Source organism: Tripterygium wilfordii, chromosome 5, assembly GCF_013401445.1.
Source record: "Tripterygium wilfordii isolate XIE 37 chromosome 5, ASM1340144v1, whole genome shotgun sequence".
NCBI classification, from domain to species: Eukaryota; Viridiplantae; Streptophyta; class Magnoliopsida; order Celastrales; family Celastraceae; genus Tripterygium; species Tripterygium wilfordii.
Window position 1 is genome coordinate 1221157 of NC_052236.1, and position 25072 is coordinate 1246228.

The 25072-nt window shown below is 38.4% G+C and overlaps 1 protein-coding gene across 2 annotated transcripts; it reads left to right on the forward strand.

Annotated features, from left to right (window-relative positions):
• Nucleotides 1-735: 735 nt before the first annotated feature.
• LOC119998167 lies at nucleotides 736-24142 on the forward strand. 2 transcript variants are annotated; one of them, XM_038845405.1, is made up of 25 exons: nucleotides 736-949; nucleotides 1834-2447; nucleotides 2550-2674; nucleotides 2776-2870; nucleotides 2964-3206; nucleotides 5188-5275; nucleotides 6314-6365; nucleotides 7615-7680; nucleotides 15889-16043; nucleotides 16994-17064; nucleotides 17205-17399; nucleotides 17538-17576; nucleotides 17736-17843; nucleotides 18288-18377; nucleotides 18566-18641; nucleotides 20127-20223; nucleotides 20325-20394; nucleotides 20478-20654; nucleotides 20749-20871; nucleotides 21402-21485; nucleotides 22320-22504; nucleotides 22679-22817; nucleotides 22896-22955; nucleotides 23330-23398; nucleotides 23652-24142. In XM_038845405.1, exons 2-25 carry the CDS (start codon nucleotides 1858-1860, stop codon nucleotides 23757-23759), a joined length of 3105 nt encoding a protein of 1034 aa, XP_038701333.1. In that variant the 5' UTR covers nucleotides 736-949; nucleotides 1834-1857; the 3' UTR covers nucleotides 23760-24142. The 2 variants fall into 2 exon arrangements, with proteins under 2 accessions (XP_038701333.1, XP_038701334.1); XM_038845406.1 differs by lacking the exon at nucleotides 7615-7680.
• Nucleotides 24143-25072: the final 930 nt, after the last annotated feature.

Below are 25072 nucleotides of genomic sequence, written 5' to 3' on the forward strand. Positions count from 1 at the left end.
CTGTTTGTGAAGAAGAATAACTAGACGAACCCCAAGAAGCTAACTTAAGAAATAAAACCAGATCGCCTAGTCCAGTAATTTGTCGTTTTGTGAGGCTGTCTTTTTTTTTTTTTTTTTGAAAGGCCCACAGGCCACACACACACTAAGCCATGCCCGAGGGGCATGAAGGCCACCACAGCTGATGGAAAACTACCCAAATCCCAAAACCCCACGTTAAACCATGTCCGAGGGGCATGAAGGCCACCACAGCGGATGGAAAACTACCCAAATCCCAAAACCCCCTGATGAGAATAGAACCCTGGACCTCAAGATACTGGGCAGACAACCTGACCAACTAGGCTATCTCCCATTCTCGAGGCTGTCTTAAACATTGCCTAGAACAGGACAAATCGAAGTTTCTAAGGAGAAGGATGAAACGATGCCGTCTTGCTTCAAAAAACCATTCAACATCTCACAAACGACGTCGTTTTATGCCACCAGATGTTGAACAAACCAAAACCACTCTCGCGACTTAAAAAAACGGTTGCTACTCTCGACGACAGAACAGGCACTGCATGGGCTTTTATATATAAGTAATAGTTAGATACTGAGCAATAGGTTTGGGCTATGTGTGGGCTGGATCATCAGACAACCCTTAAGCTTTATGGTGAAAATTATTGTCGGGCCGAATGATCCGGCCCACTTTCAGTCTGGACGTAAATCAGACCATCCACAAACCTTGCAGAAACACAGAACACAGACCGCCTCACCGCCCTATTGTCGCTAGCGTGCACTCCTTAAGCTTAGAACACCCCAAATATTCTCTCTCCCTGTTTATCCCTGCGAAGAGCTTGTCTTGCGCCACCTATCGTTCCCTCTTAACATCTCTCTCATTCAAAATTGTCTTCTTTGTTCTCTCTGATGATGCCCATGGACCAGCACTAGGTCTTGCAATCGTTTTCAGAACAAGGTCCGTATCCTTCCAATGCTTTGTACAACAACAATTTTTTATGTGTGAAATCGGAGGGTGTATTTATAATTGGGTTTTGTGTTTGGTTGCTGTCAAAGTAGAGGAAGCTAACGGAGGCGGAGGTTGACTGGTATCCATGCTCATGTGTGTATTTAAACAATTCGTTTAAAAATTAGTGAAGGGAAACTATGGTTGGCCGTACCTGAAACAATGCATGTTTCAATAATTTGAATTTTTGAATGAGGGTGTTTTTTTTTCCCATTTATTTCTTATTGTTGATTCTCTTTGGGTTTCATTTTGGAATTTTTGATGTGGCACTAATGATATCTGTCTGAAACACGATATCTATTTCACTCAGGGAATGAAATTTAGGTTTTTAGATATGAAATTATTGTTGAAAACTGATTGAAGGTGATATTATTGTATTGTTTTCTGCCTTAAGCATGATGGGTGATAGCCCAGCTACCAGTTGGTGCACGTATGGATTCGGAAGGTCTTATGTTTAATTCTCACTGGAGCAATACCTTTGTTGTCACGCGTTGATTTTTTGCCCAACTTACATGATCGTCAGGTGAGAAACTTTTGTTCGCTCGGGCCTGACGACCCTAGATTAGGTCCATATGGCAAGCTTACATAGTGTCGTTCCCGGTTTAAAAAAAAAAAGATGAGCATAATCATCCACCTAGTTTAACGTATCCTCACATTTTTCTAAGGATTTCCACTTTGATGGAAGTAAGCGAGTCCTGGGTGTAAATTCCTGGAGAGCAATCTTGATGTATGTGCAAGAAACATAAATCTGTAGCTGAAAGTATCTTTTTCGTTTATGGAGTCTGAACTTTATGAAACATATTCTTAAACTAAAATATACCGACTTATTGATGCAGTGGGGATTGGAATAGGAAGCTGCAATGTATGCAAGGAGAATAAGGGGTAAAGATCAAAGATGGAGTTCGGCGTTTCAACCCTCCAAATATTTGATTCGGCCAAACATTGTGGACCATGATTGCTCTCGATCTTTGAGACATACAATTATAGCTGAAAGAAATTTCTCTTGTCGTAGTGGTTTGATCAGCAGACATATATTGACTGCCTTTTCTTCTCAAACTGTTTCTTCAAGAAGTAATTACGCCATCTTGCAAGGGAGATTCGGTAAGGGGTTGAAAAATGGCCAATTATGTTTCTATAGTTCAGAAGGGGATGGAAGGAATGCAAGTGAGGATAAGCATACACCTGTGAAAGAAGGGGCCAGCTTTGACAAGGGAAAGACTTGGTGGGAGACAGATGGGGGGGAGAGTTCAAGGAATTGCAACCCCCATGCTCAACTTGGGGAACGGGATCAGAAGGAATGGCTGAATAATGAAAAGCTCTTCATTGAGAGGAAAAAGAAAGAATCTCCTTTTCTTACTCGACGTGAAAAGTTCAAAAATGAGTTCCTGCGCAGAGTTGTTCCATGGGAGAAAATAGATGTTTCTTGGGAATCATTCCCCTACTATATTAAGTAATTACCAGTCATGATTACTTCACAGTATTAGTTATCAAAAAATATGTTTCCCCCCTGTTTTTCTGTCGCTAAGCTTAATTTGTCATTTAATTTTTACAGTGAACACGCCAAAAGTCTTTTGGTAGAGTGCACTGCATCCCATTTGAAACATAAGAAGTTTACTACTTCATATGGTGCTCGTTTGGCATCTTCAAGTGGACGGATATTGCTTCAGAGCTGTCCTGGTTAGTCATTGACCTGCCCGTCTTAATCCCTGTTTGTCTATGACCCAAAGCAATGAATATAATTTTGGAGTTGATTAGTTGTATGATGATGCCACTTGTAGGCTCTGAACTTTATCGGGAGAGATTAGTTAGAGCACTTGCTCGAGATCTACAGGTTCCTTTGCTGGTGCTTGACAGCAATGTCCTTGCTCCTTATGTAAGATTTTGAAACTTTGATCATATTGATTTACTTTCTACACTTACGACACGCGATAAATTTGTTTAATTATGTTCTAAAACATTGGTTCAGGATTTTGGTGAGGATTGCTTAGATGAGGGTGAATCAGATGATGAAAATGCAGAGTCTGGGGAGGAATGTGCTTCAGAGTCAGAGGTTGATGATGAGAATGATGCAAGCAATGAAGAAGAGCGGACAAGCAGTAATGAGGGAAGAACAGATTGCAGTGATGATGATGGAGTAGATGTTGAAGCAACTGCAGAAGCAGCTCTTAAAAAGCTTGTTCTACCCTTCAAATCTGAAGATTTTGAGAAGGTAGGTTTGTTTGAAGTATCGAGAATTCTGTGGGACTTGTGGTGATGCTTATTTGGCTTGATTGATATATATCCAGAGCTACAATTGATGGAGGACGACTTTTGAAGTTGTTCTACAATCAGAAAATTACTCTTCAAATTGCTGTGAACAATGTTGTGAATAGTGATTTAGGGGTTTTGGGTGTTTATGGAAGGATGAATAGAAAGGAAAATAACCTTGGAGTCTATGATTACAATATTGTTGAAATACAAGTAAATCCAAATTAGCTTTGGAAATCCTTCTACTTCAATTCTGCATATTCTCCCCCGTTTGGAAAAACCCTTCTTCGAGTTCATAGGTGCAAGATTTTCATTGCACTTTCACTACTTGCTCGGGATGAAAGTGCTTGAATTCTTGGTTCTTTGGAAACATCAAAATTGATAATGAGAATTTGGATCCATTAGTTGTATCGTTGAATCCTGTAGGAACTACAAAATCAACTGAAGTAACTTGTATAATAGACGTGTTGTTGAGCGGGCTTCAAACTGCTTCTGTATTCGACTGAGCAAAAACTCTCTCCTAAGATCCAACCCCATTCCTTATGCTGAGGTAGGAAATTCACTGTTGTTCTTGCTTTCTATGTCAAAATCTTCTATTATAAGAACTTTAGGTGGCAAGTCTTTCTCAGGTAGCTTAGTTGGCAGAATTTGCTTTTCATCGTCCTCTTTAGACCAACCTTTGTAGCACGTTCAGGCTTTATCATTTTGCCATTTGTTAGGAATTTTTGAAAGCGTCTCCAAAGCTTTTATCTTGCTAAGACAATCATAGTTACATACAGATGGATTCCCTTGGTATGCTTGGTAGAATTTTTTAGCTCTGACAACATCTTTCTTGGCCAAATTGCAACTACGATCACTGCTGCTCTCACCATTAGGATAATACCAATATGAAAAGTTTATATTCTGTGTACGCATATATTCTGTTTCAAGGAAGTTAGAACTATTGGCTGGAGGAATCAAACAGCTTTGAGGTCTAACCTGGAAATGCTTGCTCTCTTTTGAAACAAAAACCGGTCATAGGAAGCAAGATATTGCTCTTTCATCTTTTGTTTCATTGCATCCCATCATTCCCATGTATCAATCATTGGTTGTTCATTCTATGTAGTGTTTCTTCAACATTATACTACCATGCACACTCTTATATTTTCTGGGATGGAGTCATGAATAAAAAGCATCATTCACAGCATTGAGCCACGCAAAAAAGATCTGTTGGATTTAATCTTCCCTAGAAATCACTAACATACTCAAAACCTAACCGCTTTGATTTAACATCATCATCATCATCATCTGAGCCTTTATTCCAAAAGTTTGGAGTTGGCTACATGAGTATATGAGAAAATCAATGGGTATCTACTACGTGTATTCGCTTTTGACATTCATTTCCATCTAGAATCATACCCGTTTCTTACTACTTTCAAGCCATGTCTTCTTACGTCTTACTCTTCGCTTCCTACTTTCTCCTATGCAAATTTTCTCGATTCTCCCCGCCGCCACACCGCTGTCTCTACATTGTACTTGAAACTATGGTTGACGGTTGCCACTGCAAAGCTGCAGAGGAGACTGTTCAACATCTTTTGATTTTGCTGTCAAGGTTATGGGAAATCTTGGAATTCTTGGCTGGTAGTTGGTTGGCAGAACTAAATGCGCTGGCCTTCGGTAGCATTTCAAGGGGCCATAAAGGAATAGTACATGCTTATGGATATACTTGTCATTCAGTATCCCTGAATTAGATTTGTGGCATATGTGCTGTTAATGTATTTCAATTAGCTTAAACAGTACGAGATCTATAACATTTTGCAATCCTAGTTGAGAGTCGGTTTTTTTTTTGGGGTTATTATTATGTTAGCAGGCTTGGACATTCATGTTAGTTTATAGGGATACTTTCCTGACATTGACCATAAACCAGGACCCAATTTTGTCTTCTCAATATACTTTTATTGCAGAGTGTCTTAGGGGAGCCTGAGAATTCCGAATCCACCAAGTCTGAGACTGTTGAGCCCTCAAACAACTCCAAGCGGCCTCTGAGGAAAGGTGAAGTATGACTACCTATGTCTTCTTCTTTCGCCTTCATTCTATAGTGAACTTGCATCTTTGGAATATGATTGTTCATTGTGAAGATTGTCTTTGTTCAGCTAAGGAAAAGGAAAAATCCTTAAAATGTTAATATGGGGGATATTTTACTGTTTGTCTTATTTTTGGCAGTAGTTAAAGGTTAAAAGTTACAATTCTTAGAGTATCTTTTTTTATTACTCATTGGAATTAATTGATAATTTGTGATAGTTCAACTAGACAAGAATAATTTGGGATTGCTCATAGCTATTGGATGTGGGTAATTTGTTTTGTTTTAGTTTGTTATATGATGTTATTTCCTCCCCTCCCAAATCAAAGATGTCATGCTACCGTTTTTTGGGTGGGAGTAGTTGTCATGGAAGTATAATGTGGCAGTAACCATATTGCGGCAGTTTCAATTGATTACATGCTTGTACATGTCAATTTAAGTTACTTAGTGAGAAGAAAAAGAAAAAGCTCAGGGAAGTTTGGGAGAGTTACAGTTGGAGTTCATTTGGTTTTAAAAAGTACAATTTGTTCTCTGTTTTCACTTTCCTCAAAAAGATACTTAAAAACAACTCTTCCGTCCCTTGTTTATGCTAAACCATTTCATCAGAAGACATTCTCCAGAAGAAAATAAAATGTGAAAATGAATGCAAGTCTTTTTGAAGAATTTTTGGAACAAATGAAAATGTATTTTCTAGAAGTAGTAAAATAGTTCTTGTGATAAATGAAGAATCTGCAGCTGGTCCTATGGCCATTGTTTGGTGCTTATGGAAGGAAATTTGTGTTTTTTTTTTCACTGTCTTAAAACCGTTGACAAAACAGGAAACATTTTCCAAAACCAAGGCGCACTTGGTTTGTTGTTGGCAGCATTGTATGGTCTGATAACTACTTGCTTGCGGTGATTTTGGTTTTTGGACAACTTCTTAAGCTGCTTTCAGTCTATACTACTGTTACACTTATCTTTTTTCCGTCATACTTTGTCTCCTAATTAATATTTGTTATAATCTCTTGCAGGAGATTGGGTGAAATACATTGGGTCTTCTTTGCGTGTTGAAGCGGATAACCGGTACTAATAATCTTGTCTATATCTGATGTACTTTGTTTTTCGGCCTCTCAAGAAATAGTGTTTTTTTTTTTGGGGGGGGAGGGGGTGCATAGAATCTATCTGGATACTTATGATGTAATAATTTTAAGAATTGAAAAAAAAAAAGTGGACAGAGCTTAACTTCTTCAAGTCACACTAAACTTACAAGGTGTTCATACGTTTAGCATCTAATTTTTTTTTTTAACATTACAATGAGCTTTTACGAACAATATAAGCCAAGTGAATGAAGGATTTCTAACATTCAGTGATCATATCGATGTGACTATACCGAGAATGTTGATGTTCCAAATATTATAATTATGATACTAATTTTTTACATTCTTGTTTACTTTTTTTTTTCCCCAGAGGTAGTCCTTTCTGAAGTATAAGTATTACGAGGATTTCCTTGAAGGAATATCTGTTTGCAGTGTACATGATATGTCTATGGGTGAATCATGAAATTTTAATTAAAAATATGAATCTGAAAGGCTTTCCTTTCATCCTTTGTTGATGGGTTTGTTATTTTTTTCTAATTTTTCTCTCTTATATAGAAAGTCTTATATTTAAATTTTATCACAAAGAAACGTAGAAGGAAACTTTTTTTGCTTGACCGAGTTCGGCAGTATAATTTTGCATCATCATTAGTTGACACCACCACTGAAGTCGAAGTGTCGAACAATCATATCACATGTATGTGGATTTATTTCTTCTCCTTCGCAATAGATATATCTTGTTTTGGAAGTAATTTTTGTTGAGAAAATTGCATATTTTTTTCAAATGTTACAAGGTATCTTATGGGGTTGGTTCTTTCTTGTTGCTGATTGTTGTTAAATCATTTTGTTCAAGTATGCATATTTCTATGTTGTTTATATTTATGTCTTGTTACTTGTACTTTGTTTTTTTTTTTTTTTTTTTGAGTTCTTTGTGCATTCTTACAATTTCTTTTTGTTTTCTTGAGTGTCTCCACTTGCCAATCATTGGTTATTTGGGAAACATATGGAAATCCAATTATGCTTAGCTACTCGGTTAGGTCGTTATAATGTATATTTTCCATTTGGTGGGGTCAAGGGAAAACTCCTCGTTTGATTTGGTCTTGAGTATTTGTAGTGAATGACAAGCATGCTCTCAGGATGGTCATAAATTGCCAGCTTTCTTCTAAGAACCCTCTAGCATAACTCATCCTGACTTTAGCTTCACCCTTGGTAATATTGACATGCATAATGCATCACAGGATCGCTTTGGGGAAGATATCAACGTCTGATGGTCCAAGAAATGCATATACTATTATTCATGACAGGTGGGTTGATAAATTATCCCTATGTATGGAAGAGAAGCTCTTGAATGCCATTTTGTCTCTTGGTATTTCTGCAAACCACGCACTTCATTGTTGGTTCATACTCTTTCTTTTTTGAGAGCAAACTTTCGGTTCATTTTCTTGGTGAGGTTCCAAATAGATTCCTTTTTATTCCATATTCCTGGCTGGGGGATCATATAGTTTAGATGTGGAAAAGGTTGTCATGTTTGGGTTTTGTTCCCAGAATTTTGGTTCTCGTCCATCTTGGATTGGATGAGTAATCATGGTTAACCATTTGGTAACTTTTACATACTTGTATTTTTATCACTATGATACTGTGATTCTTGTGGCATATGGCCTACCATTTTCCTAAAATTACAACTAGATGACCACATAATTGATATCGATAGTAACTTTTTAACTAATTCCTTGTTTCATGTGGGATGGGTGTTGTAGACCCGAAGATCCGCAATCAAGGAAATGTCGACCGAGGCCTTCAATACCCCTGCAAAGAACACACTAGGTAGACCGTGAAGCTTGATACCGGTTTGACGCTACCCGGGGAAGCTTCGATGGTCAAGTCAGTTGATGGTAAGGGGGAGTATGTAGTGAGAGAAGTGAGAGGCTTCTAGAGAGAGGGAGAGAGCAAGAGATACCGATGGTTCTCCTTAATGAAGCTGGGACCTCAAGTATTTATAGGCTCACGGGTCACGTGATGGGCATATGACCAATGAGTTGGCAAGCCTTGGGCCTACTCACATAGGGCTGATAGTAGAGAGCTTCCCCGTAGGATTGGCTTTTGAGCCTTCATTGTGTAGGTAGTTTGGGCCGTGGGCCTGTTGGGCTCAACCATGGCTCTCGTGGGCCAACGTGTCGACCAGGCTCTCATGGGCCTATTGGGCTCGACCACTCGTGGGCCAACGTGTTGAACGGGCTCTTGAGGACCTATTGGGATGACCATGGCTCTCATGGGCCAATGTGTCAGCTGAGGCTCTCGTGGGGCTCGTTTAGTGGATTTACATGTGGACGGTTTTTGGCCTATACAGGTGTATCTGTTTTTTTAGCTTTTCGGCCTCTTCACAAACCTGCCAACTTGTGTAGTGGACATTTTAGTAACTTAGTAGTGTTGAGTGTTTTTCAGGAGTTTCCGAATTTCATACTTTTGCTAGCTTAGGAGTCTATTGTTTTTAACTGAGTTTTTTTAGGAATCACATGTGCTCTTAGAGTCAACAATAGCTCTGGAAGTTGTGGATATTTATCTATTTGCTAACAACTTATATTTTGGGTAAGAATTTGAGTGCCTAATTGTGATCAGAAAACTAAAACCATTGGTGTTTACTATTCTTGTTCCTCTCTTCTTTAGGTCTCTTAGTGTGCCATAGTGCTAATTTCTGCTACTTCACGTCCTCTTTGTCAGATTACTATTGTTTGCGACCATTCAACAACGTTTCTACAGTATCCACTCCAAATCTGTTTCTTATTCATATGCCAATATACACACCCTAGTCTTCACATATTGTATCTCATTTTCAGTTGAGTAATCCCTCCAAACAACTCTTGAAGCCCTTCATTTCCTTGCTGCAAGGAAACCTTAAGTGGCCTCATCTCTATCAAACTATATCCGATTTGGATCCTAGTTTTAAAAACCATAAGCGGCTCCCAGTCTTGAAATATCTTTATTCTACATGTCCTTCATATTTAATTATAAGTCTAGCTACAATAGGACTCCTGTTGGTGATGAGTCAGTCCTACTTCACTGTCCCTTTTAGATCAGCATTTCTGGTTCATGTTCTTTTGAGTTCAGATTTCTTGGGGAAGATATGACCTTAATTATGCTCACCAATTTAATCTGAACTTGAGGCTATGACCGATATGAGATTATTGATGTCTTAAACTTACATGTGCAGAGATTGTAAAGTATGAATCTAATGCCTGCTTTGGAACCTGAGGATTGGAAAGACAATAGTTTATACGATATGCACATAGTTGAAAGACAATAATTTTTATAATATATGCACATTTGTTAGTAAGTACATAGTGCATAAGCTTTGGTGGTATTCCATCTGTGGGTGAAAACTACCGTGAAATCACGAGGGTATATCTCAGTAACATAGGGCACTTGGGGGACAGCTTTCCAGAATTTTTCTGCTGAAAGGGTCTCTGTAAATTGTTTTTATATTTTGATCTGTTTAGATTAATTGATGATATGGCCTTCTTAGTTTTCTTTTCACCGACAGTAGGGATCTTTTCCTTCTCAATTTTTTTTTTGATATTTACCGAATCACTTGCATCATCCTTAGTGGTAAGGGTGGATATTGTAATGCGCTTTACAGACAAAGCAAATGGCAAGTTCTTGGATGAGCTCTGTTAGAATATATAAGGGTAACTTAGTCATTGTATATATAATTGTAGTTAGGGTTATACAAGTGTTCGTAAAAGGTGAAAAAACAATATATGAAATAAATAGTTTTTTTTCAATTTGAGAACTCTCTCATAACATGGTATCGGAGCCGAGGCAGCGGTGGTCGCGTGTCCGCGACGATCTCGGTGGTCATGATATTGTCTTGGTGGTGGTCGACTGTCTATGGTGATCGCAGAGGTATTCGTCGTTCTCCTTTGTTCTGTTCTGGTCTTCGTTCTGTTTTTTTTCCGATCTGGTTCGACGAGTCTGGTACTGGTATTCTGGTCCTGTTTTGTGTTGCTCTGGGTGTACAAGTTCTCACATAGATCTCTGTTGGGTCATGGGTTGAGATCAGATTTTTTGCACATGAGATTTCAAAGCTTTGAGATTCTAAACCAGCACAGCAAAATCAGTGGGGGATTTGGGGCTTTCAAGAGAATTAGTTGTAGAATCAATCTCTGATTTGAGAAAAAAAAAAAAAAAAATGGTTGTATATCTGCAGTAGCGGAAGCAGGTGGAGGTGGAGAGTTGCAGAATCAGTCTCTGATTTAAAAAAAAAAAAAAAAAAAAAAAAATTGGTTGTATGTCTGCAGTAGTGGAAGTAGGTGGAGGTGGAGATAAACCAATTATAAGAATCCAATTATGAGCTCTAATTTGCTTGGGGACTGGTGTTTCCTGTGAGTGGGTTAGTGAGTGGTGTTTCCCGTGAGTGGTTGATTTCTTTGAGCTATTTACAATGGCTGGTCCTAGTGAGACAAAGGCATTCACTGAGATTGTTACAACTGGGCATCGCATTACTGATAGGAAACTAAATGGTACCAATTATAGTCAATGGAAACGGGTAATTAGGCGGTACCTGTCTAGTATTGATATGGAGAAGCACTTGACTGATGATTTCCCAATGGAGCCTAAAGCAAGGGCTCAATGGCAGAAAGAAGATGATAAATTGTTTACTATGATTCAGCATACTATGGAGCACACTGTTGATGATATGGTTGGTCATTGCGATACTGTCCGAGAGTTGTGGGAATACTTGGAGTCTTTGTATTCCAGCAAGCAGAACTTGTCCCATGTTCATGATCTATTATCTGGCTTGTATCGGGCTGATCAGAAGGGACGCACTTTGGTTGAATATTATACTGATTTTAAGCGAATGTTTGAGGAGAAGAAGACTTTGTATCCCATACTAGCTGATGTTAAGAAAATGCAGGAACAGGAGGAGGAGATCATGGTTCAGTGTTTTCTTGCAGGGTTGGAATCCGAGTATGAAGTGGCTCGGTCTCAAATCCTTACAGGCTCTACTCTTCCTTCACTAGCTGAGGTGTTCTCTCGTTTGCGAAAAGTTTGTAAGGATGGTAAAGAATCTTTTGGAGTATCTGTTGTTTCTGGTGATACTTCTGCTTTATTGGGTTGGACACCGCCAGCTGGTGGGAATAGAGGTGGTCGTAGTGGTGGTCGAGGAGTGCGTGGAGGTGGCCGTGATAATGGAGGGCGTGGAGGTCCTAGGATATGTTATCACTGTGGAGAGCAGGGTCATGTGAAGAAATATTGTTGGAAGTTGAATGGTAAACCATCTGCATCTCCACGATTTGCCAATGCTGCTACCCAGGAGGGTCTGTTGCCTACTCCTCCTGGAGTTGTGTCGTCTTCCAGAGTTCCCCAGTCTAACAGTCATCTTATGGTCTCAGCTGATGAGTATGCTCGGTTCACTCAATTTCAGGCCACTCAGCCAACTGCCACTCTTGTTCAGTCAGGTAATCCAACTGCATGCCTTTCTTCGTCCTCCGGTACTTGGGTCATTGATTCTGGAGCCACCAATCATATGACTAGCAATACAGGTATCCTTTCTTCATTTCAGTCATCTCCCACTCTATCAAATGTTACTCTAGCCGATGGTTCTAATGTTCCTGTACTTGGTAGTGGTACAGCGTCACCTACATCCACTTTGTCTCTCTCGTCTGTCTTATGCTTGCCACATTTTCCTTTTAACTTATTATCTGTGAGTAGCATTACTCATGCTTTACGTTGTTCTGTTCATTTCTTCCCTGATCATTGTGTGTTTCAGGATCTGGTGACGAAGAAGATTATTGGTAGAGGTCGTGTGTCTAATGGTCTGTACGTCCTTGCTGCTGATAGTTCACCTGTGTCACGGCCAGTTGCTTCTCTTAGTGCTACCTCCATCTATCAGTTACATTGTCAGTTTGGTCATCCTTCGTTAAGTGCTTTAAAGCGTCTTTGTTCGTCGTTAGGTTCGATACCTCAATTAGAGTGTGAGGCGTGTCAGTTTGCTAAACATCATAGAGCATCTTATGTTCCTCGAGTCAATAAATGGGCTGCGTCCCCCTTTGAGTTGATTCATTCAGATATATGGGGTCCTTGCCCAATTGTGTCTCAATCTGGATTTCGTTACTTTGTTACTTTTGTTGATGACTTTACCCGAGTAACGTGGTTATATCTAATGAAAAAGCGTTCCGAGTTGTATTCTATATTTTGTGCATTTCATGCTGAAGTCCAAACTCAACATAATGTTTCTATTCGCATTCTACGTAGTGACAATGCCAAAGAATATTTTTCTGATTCTCTCTCTTCTTATCTTGTTCAAAATGGTATTGTTCATCAGTCCTCGTGTGTTGTCACCCCACAACAAAATGGGGTGGCCGAACGAAAAAATCGTCATTTGATGGAAGTTGCCAGGGCCCTATTGTTTCACATGAAAGTTTCTAAGCTCTTTTGGGCTGATGCTGTTCATACTGCCTGTTATCTAATCAATCGTATGCCCTCGTCAATTTTGAATGGTGATATACCTTATTCTGTTTTGTTTCCTTCTCAGCCTCTCTTCAGTCTTCCACCACGTATATTTGGTTGTGTCTGTTTTGTGCAGGATGTCCGACCTAAGGTTACTAAACTTGATCCACGTTCTCTGAAATGCGTTTTCTTAGGATACTCTCGTCATCAAAAAGGGTATCGTTGTTTCTCTCCTGATCTTGGTCGATACTTAGTTTCCGCTGATGTTACATTCTTTGAATCTACTCCATATATTCATGATTCTTCTACGTCCTCTTTTGATCCTGAGGATGATTTCATTGTCTACCGTGTGTTTGGACATGATCTTCCTATTGGATCTTCTCATCCTCCTATCACTCAAGTGTATTCCAGACACACTTGGCACCATTCTGCTGATCCACCTTTGGTGACTCCTCCAGTAGAACCTACGACGGACCATGACACTCAGCTTTTACCTATCTCTTCCTCACCAGCTCCGAGTCCTCCTACTTCTGATGATAGTCTTGATTTACCTATTGCTCTTCGTAAAGGTAAACGTTCTTGTACCTATCCTATATCTTCGTTTGTGTCTTATAACAATCTTTCTCTTGTCTCTCAGTCTACTATTTTTTCTCTCGATTCTGTTTCTGTTCCTAAATCTGTTTCAGAGGCTCTTTCTCATTCTGGGTGGCGGCAAGCAATGACGGATGAGATGGTTGCTCTTCAGGAGAATAGTACTTGGGATCTTGTTTTCCTTCCTAAAGGAAAACGTGTTATTGGTTGTAAGTGGGTTTTCACTGTTAAAGTGAATCCTGATGGGTCTGTGGCCCGTTTGAAGGCTCGATTAGTGGCGAAAGGCTACGCTCAGACTTATGGTGTTGATTATTTAGAGACCTTTTCTCCGGTTGCCAAGATCACTTCTATTCGCCTATTTATTTCTCTTGCTGCTATCTATCATTGGCCTTTACATCAGTTAGATGTTAAAAATGCTTTCTTGCATGGTGATTTGGTTGAAGAGGTTTATATGGAGCAACCACCTGGCTTCGTTGCTCAGGGGGAGTCTGGGAAGGTATGTTTTCTTCGGAAATCATTGTATGGGTTGAAACAATCTCCTCGTGCTTGGTTTGGTAGATTCAGTGAAGTGGTTATTGAGTTTGGAATGTCCAGGAGTGCTCTTGATCATTCGGTTTTCTATAGACAATCGGAGTTGGGTTGTATTTTTCTAGTAGTCTATGTTGATGATATCGTGATTACTGGGAGTGACAGAGTGGGTATTACTGCTCTCAAGTCTTTTCTTCACACCAAGTTTCAAACAAAGGATCTTGGACCTCTCAGGTATTTCTTGGGCATTGAAGTGTCAAGGAGCAAGAAAGGTATCTTTCTTTCTCAGAGGAAATATATACTTGATATACTTAATGAGACAGGTTTGACTGATGTTAAACCATGTGAGGCACCTATGGTGCCTAATGTGAAACTGGCGACTGAAGATGGGGTCCTACTTGCTGATCCAGAACAGTATAGGCGTCTAGTTGGGAAACTTAATTACCTTACAGTGACGCGTCCAGATATTGCCTTTCCGGTGAGTGTGGTTAGCCAGTTTATGTCATCTCCTCGGACATCTCACTGGGATGCAGTTATTCACATCCTGAAGTACCTTAAGGGTGCTCCAGGTCGCGGTATTGTTTATAAGGATCATGGTCATAGTAGGGTGGAAGGAACGGGGCGTGGTGTTCTTTGTAAAGATCGTAATAATCTTGAGATGGAAGGATTCTCTGATGCTGATTGGGCGGGATGTCCTATAGACAGACGGTCTACTACAGGTTATTGTGTCTTTGTTGGAGGGAATTTGATATCATGGAAAAGTAAGAAACAAAGTGTGGTTGCAAAGTCGAGTGCTGAATCTGAATATAGAGCTATGGCTCAGTCCATTTGCGAACTTATGTGGGTTCGTCACTTACTTGAGGAAATTGGTATGAAGGACTCAAACCCTATGCAATTGTGGTGTGATAATCAAGCAGCTATTCATATTGCTTCTAACTCAGTATTTCATGAGCGTACTAAACATATCGAGGTTGATTGTCATTTCATTCGAGAGAAACTCCAACAAGGAATGGTTCGACTTAATCATGTTCGAACTGGAGATCAAATAGCCGATGTATTTACTAAAGCTTTACCAGGGAGTAGAATAACTGATATTTGTAACAAGTTGGGCATGATTGACATCTATGCTCCAACTTGAGGGGGAGTGTTAGAATATATAAGGGTAACTTAGTCATTGTATATATAATTGTAGTTAGGGTTATACAAGTGTTCGTAAAAGGTGAAAAAACAATATATGAAATAAATAGTTTTTTTTCAATTTGAGAACTCTCTCATAACAAGCTCTTTCCGTTGATTGTAACTTTTGAGCGTATATATGATACTGAAGTTGTTCAAAAAGAAAACCCTGCATTTAGTTGATCACTATTTTGTTAGATGAGTGAATGTCAAAAGTGAGTTTTTTTGTTTCCATTTACAATGTTATGTGGCTTCTTTTCCTCTATGTATACAAAGTTGGGGTTGAACAGTTTATCATGATGTTAGTTGGTTGAAAAGCTTAATTGGGAAGAAACCAATGCATGTTTGCTATTTAACTAATGTAAAATCAGGATACAATGAACAGTGCAGCCTGAGCGCTGTATTACGTTTCATGAGTAGCAGAATTTATAGTATGACATGGCACATTGTGGATTCTCATAAACTCCCATCTAATAAAAATTGCAATGCATTCTCTTGGATTATTATTGTAATCTGATTGCTGTTATGCTCAACCGTTCTGGGAAAATTATTTGTTCTATTATGTTCTTCAGGATTGCATCTAAACTCTAGGTAGTTCAAAAGAAAAAGGTTGTTTCAATGTTGTGTGGTGTCAACTTTTATCTTGTAGTCGAGGATGCCATGGAACTTGATGTGCGTTTCATGACAGCTCTTGAACGATTTTCTGTTAATCACTTGAACTAGCTTGCACCTCTCAAGAGTTTCTGTTATAACATTTGGCACATTTGCAGATGCTTAACTAGTGGACAAAGAGGAGAGGTGTACGAGGTTAATAAAGACCGAGTTGCTGTTATTTTAGATATTGATGACGAGACCAAAGCAAATGAAGAAGGGGATGAGAAAACCAAGAAGCAGGTTGCAAAAGCATCAGTTTATTGGATAGATGGTATACTTCTCATCTCAACAAAGTGAAATACCAGTTTCATTTTAAATGAAGATTCCCCTCTCCTCTTGGATGTTTTGTTATAGGTTCCCTCATCTATTTGTCAACGCTATTTAAGATCCCTGTCTTCAGAGTAGTTGTGTGTTTATTATCCATAATTTGGTTACATGGTTAAAGAATGTCTGAAAAATCCAGAATCTGTTTGAGGTTGTCACTTGACTCACTTTATGTGGTTGTGCCAAAATATGGCATCAAAAACCTTTTCATTTTGTGTGATGATGAATGTGAAATTAATACTAAAGAAAGTATTTTATATCTTTCCTTTAACTCTGGGTGCAATTGATTTCTCAATGTTTTTTCATTTTCCTCTGAAGCATTCTTTGCTACTGCTTTGTGATTATTATGCAGAGAAATGTCTGCATTTGCTTGGGCTTTAAGGCTCAATAAGTAATTATTGTTTAAGATGATATTCTGAGTGTTTCTTGGAAATTGTTGTGTAAGTTAGCAGGTGGTACCGTGATCCTTGAGTGCATCAATTTCTAGCTTTATCTATTAGCTACAAGGGTTTCTAGTGCTTTGTTGGAAGGTTTCTGGTTTTATTTGTGCCATTTTGAAATTGGAAAATGTACTCTTTCGGGTGTAACCTATAGGTTACAAGTTCAATTTCTGGAAATAGTCTCTCCACATATTATATTGGTAAGGTCTGCGTACATATTCCTTGTCCCCGACCCTGCCCACTGCAGGAGCCTTGTGCACGGATGTTGTTTACCTTTTTTTAGTTTTGTGAAAGTGATACAAGTTTCTTTTGTCTTTTTTTCAAAAGAGAAACAAGAACAGAACATAAAGAAAACCCCACTCATTTGAATTCTCGTTTTAACGTTTTACATTGTGCAATGCTTTTTCGCAAAATTCAATATGATAAAGATGAGCTTATTATCTTTTCTCATGTACAGTTAAGGATCTTGAGCGTGATCTTGACACTCAGGCGGAAGATTGCTATTTCGCAATGGACGCTCTCTGTGAGGTATAATGCGAATTATCTTCTCTGGTTTGATGTGAAATTTCCTGCAGTATGTGTCTTCCTACTTGTGTCTCATCTCCTATTACCCCTGGCTGTAATAATTAAGTTAGCTGTTGTCATACTCTCTTCTTCATTGCTTGCAGGTTGTGGATACCACGCAACCTCTTATTGTCTATTTTCCAGATTCTTCACAATGGTTGTCCAGGGCGGTTCCTAAGTCGAATCGTAGGGATTTTGTTCACAAGGTGCAGGAAATATTTGACCGCTTGTCAGGTCCTGTTGTTTTAATTTGTGGTCAGAATAAGATTGATACTGGATCAAAGCAGAAAGAGAACTTAGTAAGCTTCTAGAACTTTGTGCAGTCTCCCACATTTTGAAACCATTGACGCCAATTTTCCACCACCTCCTTGCTTGCCATGTAACGAATTTTCTTTTCTTTTCTTTTTTCCTTTTTCTTCTCCTTTAATGGTTTACAGACAATGGTACTCCCAAACTTCAGTCGCCTTGCTAAGCTGGTAATGCTTGCTGATTTTCTTACTATTCAATGCATTTGGGAAAAAGCTTGGTGCATTTCACTTGTACTATATATGCTTTTTTTTGTACTGCAGTTCTCGTTCTTGTTTGTCATCTTTCATTATTGAATGGGTTGAGTATGTCTTGCTTTTATTTCCCAGCCTCTCTCATTGAAGCACCTTATTGACGGATTCAAAGCGACAAAGAGATCTGATGATAATGAAATATACAGGCTCTTTACCAATGTTTTGTGCGTTTATCCCCCTAAGGTAAATTCCCTTCTAACTTATGCTAACTGTCTTTGTCCTGACAGATCTTTTGTGATCTGTGCCACCATCTCATTTAATGGATGTGTTGGTGTGCACGTCAACTTGCCAATTTTTCACTGCCTGATCATCATCTCATGTTCCTTCTTGGACTGAAATTGTCAAAAAGAATCATTAGAAAGTTGCGACTGGGCAACTTCTGGAACTGTTGACAAAGTGGGTGTGGGACAAATTTTAGGTTTTCTTATTAGCTCCTCAAGGAAGTTTCAGAATTCATAATATTTGAGTTTCTTGTCAAGATAACTAGGTATTCCTAGATGATGGCTCGCTATGCAAGGAGCCGGCTTGCATATGTTCTGTATTCTGCTACTTGTTTATATATGTGGGATATAGATGTCTGTTTGTCTCGATATGATTTTATGGTGGTTCTCATATTTGCTTTTGCAGGAAGATCATCTACTCAGAACATTTAATAAACAGCTTGAAGAAGACAGGAGAATTGTGATATCACGAAGCAACTTTAATGAACTACATAAGGTATCGAGTTAAGCTTATCTAATTGCACTTTGTTTTGGGTAGCTCGACTTTTAACAAATCTTGGACTTCATTATGCTTTTGACCCTTGTGTTTATTATGCTTTTGGATCTTGTATTTCATTGATAACAGCATGTTATTGGACTTCAATTTCTTGAGATTCATGACAAGTAAGTTGTTATTTACTACAGGTACTGGAGGAACATGAGCTATCATGCATGGACCTGTTACATATAAATACAGATGGCGTTATATTGACAAAACGGAGTAAGTAATTGAAAGAACCTTATTAGTTTTATCATTTCACCTTGTGTTTGAATTGGACGTTTCTGCTGCCCATTATTTTGTTAGTCTTATGTTTTTGCTTAACTATGGATAAGCAAAGAAGGAGCTGTACTTGTTACAAGGAATCCATGTTTTCTTTTGTTTGTCGTAGACAGACATTCTTGAGCTTATTAGCAAGGTTAGATGGAAATTTTGAAAATAGGAAAATATGGGTAGCTCTAATGCTCTATATTAAATCAGCAGAAAAGTAAATGGATATTTCTTTGAAAGTTGTAATGATATACTGGAATTGTTCTTAGGTTATTTGAATGCCAAATATGTTGTTTGACGAGGCCATGGTTGTTTCAAGCTTTTTTTTTTTTGCTCAGCTTCCCCTCCACAATCCCCATATCCCTCCCACCGTCTTGAGGATGTGTATCCATTGATGTGGATCTGGAGATCACTTTCATCAGTGATTTAAGATATTGTCCTGTGAGGTATTGCTATAGATGGGTGATGTTTGGACAAGTCATTTTATTGGGGAATTAAAAGGGAGGACTTTGGAGAAGCACCCTCACAACATGGCAGCAGGTTGAATCCTCCGAGCCCATTGAACTATCAAAACAAGAAAAATAAAACCGAGGAACTTTGATCTTGGTCAGTGATTTACTTATCAAATAAAGCTAATGGAGATTGGGATTTTGGTAAGGCTGGAAGACATCTTCCAGTTGTTATTTTTATGGTTAGAGTTCAAGAGAACTATATTCATTTCGAAAATTCTTTGCTAAAAAAATGTTTCTTGAGAAGTATTGTCCCTTATAAGCAGCTTTCTTAAAAAAGATTTTTAGGACTGAAGAATTTTCCGTAGTTTCTGTTCAAAATTCATTGATGAATTATTCAATGGCGGTCTTATTCTCCCTTGAGAAGTAGTGGTCCCAAACGCAATGTTCTGTGAAGTAAGGGTGCGAAAATAAGAAACTTCACGTGTCACCATATGAGATGAGATTGAAAGGCTGTCAACCTGACGACCCGGATAGGAATGAATATCCCTTTCTGGTGATGATGGATCAGAGTTTAGAGAGCATCGTCGGATGTTCACATCAGAATCTGCGGATGATGCATGCATCTCAGTTAGGTATAAGGATTGGTTCAGTCTTGTCTGCTGCTTTCTTCTCTGATTTCATTTCCATGAGGAATGAATGCGATGGGTGGGATGGAAGGAAAGAAGTTGGGGATCTCAATGGATGACCTGTCTCGAACTCGCTTGGTCGTCTTTGATGGTTTTAAGGTGCTACAATCATAAAATATCAAATGTTGGGTTTTAGGCTTGTTGACATTTGTTTGCTGTTATTTTGAGAAGCACGAGGATCCTTTTTTAAAAAATTTTAGTCTTAAGAGATTTCAGGCATTCTAAAAAGTTGGTGATGCAAATTTCTATCGTTGATCACCATTTGCCATTGAAAATTCCTTTGTATATATTTTTTCCAGAAGCTGAGGAAGTTGTTGGATGGGCAAAAAACCATTACTTATCATCTTGCCTGCTTCCGTCTACAAAGGGGGGAAGATTGCATCTGCCTCGTGAAAGGTATGTACATATGTGTGTGCGCACGCATGTGCGCTTGGCTTTTATGCTATTGTTTGAATTTATATGATCTTGGAGTTCATTGGGATTTTTATCATATGTAGCATTGAAATTGCAATTTTGAGGTTGAAGGAGCAAGAAACAGTTTCTCAGAAACCCTCACATAGTTTAAAGGTTTGTGATATATTCTTCTTTATAAATGCCTGTAACTTTTTCAAGTCTTTTTTCTCCTCTGACCAATGTATTACTTCTGACAGAACCTTGCAAAAGACGACTATGAGAGAAACTTTCTCTCTGCAGTTGTGCCTCCTGGTGAAACTGGTGTCAGATTTGCTGATGTTGGCGCGCTTGAAGATGTAAAGAAGGCTTTGAATGAACTTGTTATTCTTCCAATGAAGAGACCCGGGCTCTTTTCTCGCGGAAATTTGTTGCGGGTACATGTTTTGTTCTTTCTATGGAAGTTATTGCAAAATATACTGAATCCATTCTTTACATTTCATGTGTGGGATTGTTTAATGTATTTTGCAGCCTTCCAAAGGAATTTTGCTTTTTGGACCTCCTGGAACCGGGAAGACTCTTCTTGGAAAGGCTCTTGCAGCAGAAGCGGGGGCAAACTTCATCAGTATAACTGGTTCAACTCTTACATCTAAGGTGGGCAGAAAAATATCAATTTTTATAAAAATGTTTGGCTTTCAGACAGAAGTTATTGAATGGTCCTTGATGTCTTTAAGAACTTTCTCTTTTGCCCGAAAAAATGTCTCAGTATTTTCTCTCTTCACCAGTTTCGTGTTGAGGATTCGTTTTTTACTCTGATTATCTATTTCTCTGAACATTTTTGGCCATGCTGTCTGGAGTGCACGCAAACATTGACAGCCTTTGAGGGGGGATTTCACATTCCTGCCAATTACAACAAGAACTTAAAACCTTTCTTGACTCTAAGAAAGTTAAGAATGCAGAAGGATGATATGACTGGTTTAATTTTCATGTCAAGATAATAGCATCATCTGCATTGTTATGGTTTTTTTTTTTGGGTTTCTTACATATTTGTTTTTCTTTACTTCTCCTTGTACTGTTTCAGGTGGCACCCCCTTTGTGCGCATCAATACAGTTTTTTATTTTGTTCTATTGTAGTATTGTGGACATAATTTCACATATTTTTGTTTTTTTTTTTCCTGATGCAGTGGTTTGGAGATGCGGAAAAGCTTACCAAGGCTCTATTTTCCTTTGCCAGTAAGCTGGCCCCTGTCATTATATTTGTTGATGAGGTGAACTTCTTTTATTTGGAAAAATTGTTTAATCTCTAGGTCTAATATTATGTTTATTGTTCACCTCTTCCCACCCCCAACCAAATATTTGTGTTTATTTGGGAGAGCCCTGAAGTCCAGTAAGGTGATAAATACTGGGCAAAATTTATTTTGGGTCGCACAAAGTGAAAATAATTATCCTAACATGATTGTACCCTTGGCTTAATATTTTTCCTTAACAAACTTCAACATTATTTGATGTTATGCTAGGCTATTGATGTTATTCTTCACTTGAGCACTAGATCTGAAAAGCTCATATGCTTTGTGACTAGATATGATGTTAATAGGAATATTGGAAGATTTTTTCAGAAACTTCTTCTGTCCATCCTGCAAATTTTCCTCCACATTTTAATGCAATTTAAAAATGCAACAATTGCTGAATAAGTTTTTGTGCCCTGGTGAAATCTTGTGATGGTGTTTTACAACAGTTTCTGCAATGGGTCCTTCCTATCCCTCATAATTGTTTTGACTTGTTCAGAACTGTTCATCATCGGCAGATGAAATTTTAGCATAATGGGTGATTAATGAACACTTTCATATTGTTGTGCTTACAACTAATATTTGTCAGGAATGCTAGCAAACTTTGTCGAACAGTTGAGAGCTTACTGACATTGTTCCCATTTGATCTTTCGCTTTACCATGCTTAAAAGTTCTATATACGTATATATACCAGTGATATTATTGGCCTTTATCATTATTTTTCTTCTTTGCCAATCACCTGGAGTTGATTCCAATTAAAATATATTATGCCTTGTTAAGTTCACGTTTGTTTTCTTTGTTGAATTTTGCTTATAGGTTGATAGTTTGCTTGGTGCTCGTGGTGGTGCTTTCGAGCACGAGGCTACTAGAAGAATGAGGAATGAATTCATGGCAGCTTGGGATGGATTAAGGTCAAAAGACAGTGAAAGAATCCTCATCCTGGGTGCTACAAATAGGCCATTTGATCTTGATGACGCTGTCGTTCGTCGCTTACCAAGAAGGTAAGATTCCAAGGGAAATATTGTTTTCCCAAGATTCTGTGGGTTGGATGGTCATTTATTGGTCGTGCTTATATATATAATATTTTAAACGTTTATAATGCCTCCTTCAGCATATCTATTTTATAGAGATAGATGGATAGTGTCTCTAATGGGTTATCTTGGGCTCTCTTTTAGGATTTATGTGGATTTACCAGATGCTGAAAATCGTATGAAGATTCTTAAAGTACTTCTTGCGCAAGAGAATTTAGACACTGAATTTCAATATGAAAAACTAGCAAATGCAACCGAGGGATATTCTGGTAGTGATTTGAAGGTAATGACCTGGTGTCTTATGTCAATTATGAAATGTTGCATATTGTACCTCATACTTTTTGATACTTCCATTTTGCAGAACCTCTGTATTGCTGCAGCTTATAGACCTGTTCAAGAACTTTTAGAGGAAGAAGACAAGGTACGTTTCTGAATCTTAGACGCAGTTGTATTTGGTAATTTTTCGAATGTCTGATCTAAGTTATTTGCATGAGTTAGTGGGTGGTGAAGCACTACTTCAATTCTTGAGACTCCTGAAGTTTTTTTGTGCCGTTCATTTTTAATCCATGCCCTGCTCATTGGGTACTTAGATCAGACATTTTTAAACCACAGGTATCAAATCAAAATCACGATGTATATATAAGAATGTCCATCCCCATCCATCATGAAGCGCGTTGAACTTTAGATTTCTTGTACCATGCACTGCTTGATTTTGTCATGAGTCACCATATGGCTTATATCAATCATTCTGTTTCATTAGTTGCCGGTTTTTAATCTGCTTATTTTACACCACAGGGAAGCCAAAATGTATCACAAGCTATAAGGGGTCTTAATTTGGATGATTTCATTCAGTCAAAAGCCAAGGTAATTAATCATTAACCCTACTTATGATCCCATCTTTAGTGGAATCATTCCACTCGAATGCAAAGTGATGCTTTAATTATGTGGTCGTGACAATCGATTACTGCATTTTAAATATTATGATTCAACTTTCAGTATTTCTCTTGTTGTTTTTGTCTTTGCACCATCCTGTTTCTGTTCTTGGGGCTGCTACCGTCGCGCTTGTTTCTTTTCCTAAAAGCTCACTAATTACTTTACTTTTTTTCCACCCTCATAGGTTGGCCCATCAGTGTCCTATGACGCGACAAGCATGAATGAATTGAGGAAATGGAATGAGCGATATGGAGAAGGTGGAAGTCGGAAAACTGCACCATTCGGCTTCTGAAACTCATTTCACAAGCCATTCATTTATTTTTTAGGAAAAAATTTAGGCAAAAAGGGGTCGAAAAATTCTCTCAACCCTTTTCAGCTAGTGAGAGGGACCTCTTCCATGTCTTGGCCTATTAGGGTGTTATGTAGAATAGGTTTTTCCCTATTTAGAGGAGCTTACATTTACATTATTTCATGTATATTAGTACTAACATGAAATCACTATTCAAATTTTGTTGAGTAATTATCAGCAATCTGTAATATTCCTCTGTTATTTGAATTTTTTTTACAGGGAAGAACATCCAAAAAGTGGAACCTATGTAAGAACCTCATTGAAATAAATAGATGGAAGATTGGTCTTTTTGAAATAATATTGACTGGATGGATCAGTTCAGGACCTGTCTGTCTTGTTGAAAGATTTTGTTTGTTGTTTGTTGTATCTTACCTACTTGTTTTACCAATTTATGGACAAACAATGGCACCCATAGTAGCTCTGTCCCTTTTGGGGCGTCACCATTGGTTATTAAGTCGAAAAACTGTTGATTATGTGAGAGGGATTAGACCTATATTTATATGCTACTCTGTGCAGCATGCAACCTACGGTATTTATTGTTAGATGCAAAGCCTTAAACATCACATTTCAGTCTCAGTTTAGTATTGCAACATTTAAATATTGATCAAATATTCAAAACATTAAGAACATCAATATACACTTAATCATGATATAATAATTATGAATTAACAATAACTAAATTCATCAGATATTCTTGACTTGGCTACATCTGAACCTAGCAAGGAGGATTAGTTTCTCATCGTACAATTAAATAAAGAAATTCATGAGTACAGAGAAAAAACAATTGCGACAGCTTGTGTCTGTAACTTCCGTATGCATTGTGTAAGTTTGTAGGTCTATGACGTTTTTACACACTCACAGCCCTAGCCGGTAGCGGCCTCTATCTCGGAGACTCCGACAACTCCTCATTTCCACCAAATCCAACGGTTAGTGAATCTAACAGTTCTTCTAGAAAAAGATCGTGGGTGTGGGATTATTTTGATGTGCCTGAAAATCAAGTTGGTAAACGTAAGGCGTTTTGTAAATTTTATCATAAAAGTTATGCTGTTGATACAAAACAAAATGGTACTGGTTCTCTGGGTAACCATTTGGTTAATTTTTGTACATCTGAGGAGAATCCGTTAAGGGCTATGACCAAAGAGGCTCAATTGAAGGGGCAGACTACATTGTGTTTTAAACCCTTGAAGCCTGGTGAGGCACCTACATTGAGTTTTAAACCCTTCAAGATCATGCCCCACAGCCCCAATACTGGTATG

What these genes read in the sequence shown, in the direction of transcription:
- LOC119998167 (XM_038845405.1), top strand. Translation starts at nt 1,858, where the DNA reads ATGTATGCAAGGAGAATAAGGGGTAAAGATCAAAGATGGAGTTCGGCG. An exon ending in GCAATGTCCTTGCTCCTTAT is followed by an intron (nt 2,871 to 2,963) that starts GTAAGATTTTGA and finishes ACATTGGTTCAG; the next exon opens with GATTTTGGTGAGGATTGCTT. An exon ending in CAAAGCAGAAAGAGAACTTA is followed by an intron (nt 17,400 to 17,537) that starts GTAAGCTTCTAG and finishes AATGGTTTACAG; the next exon opens with ACAATGGTACTCCCAAACTT.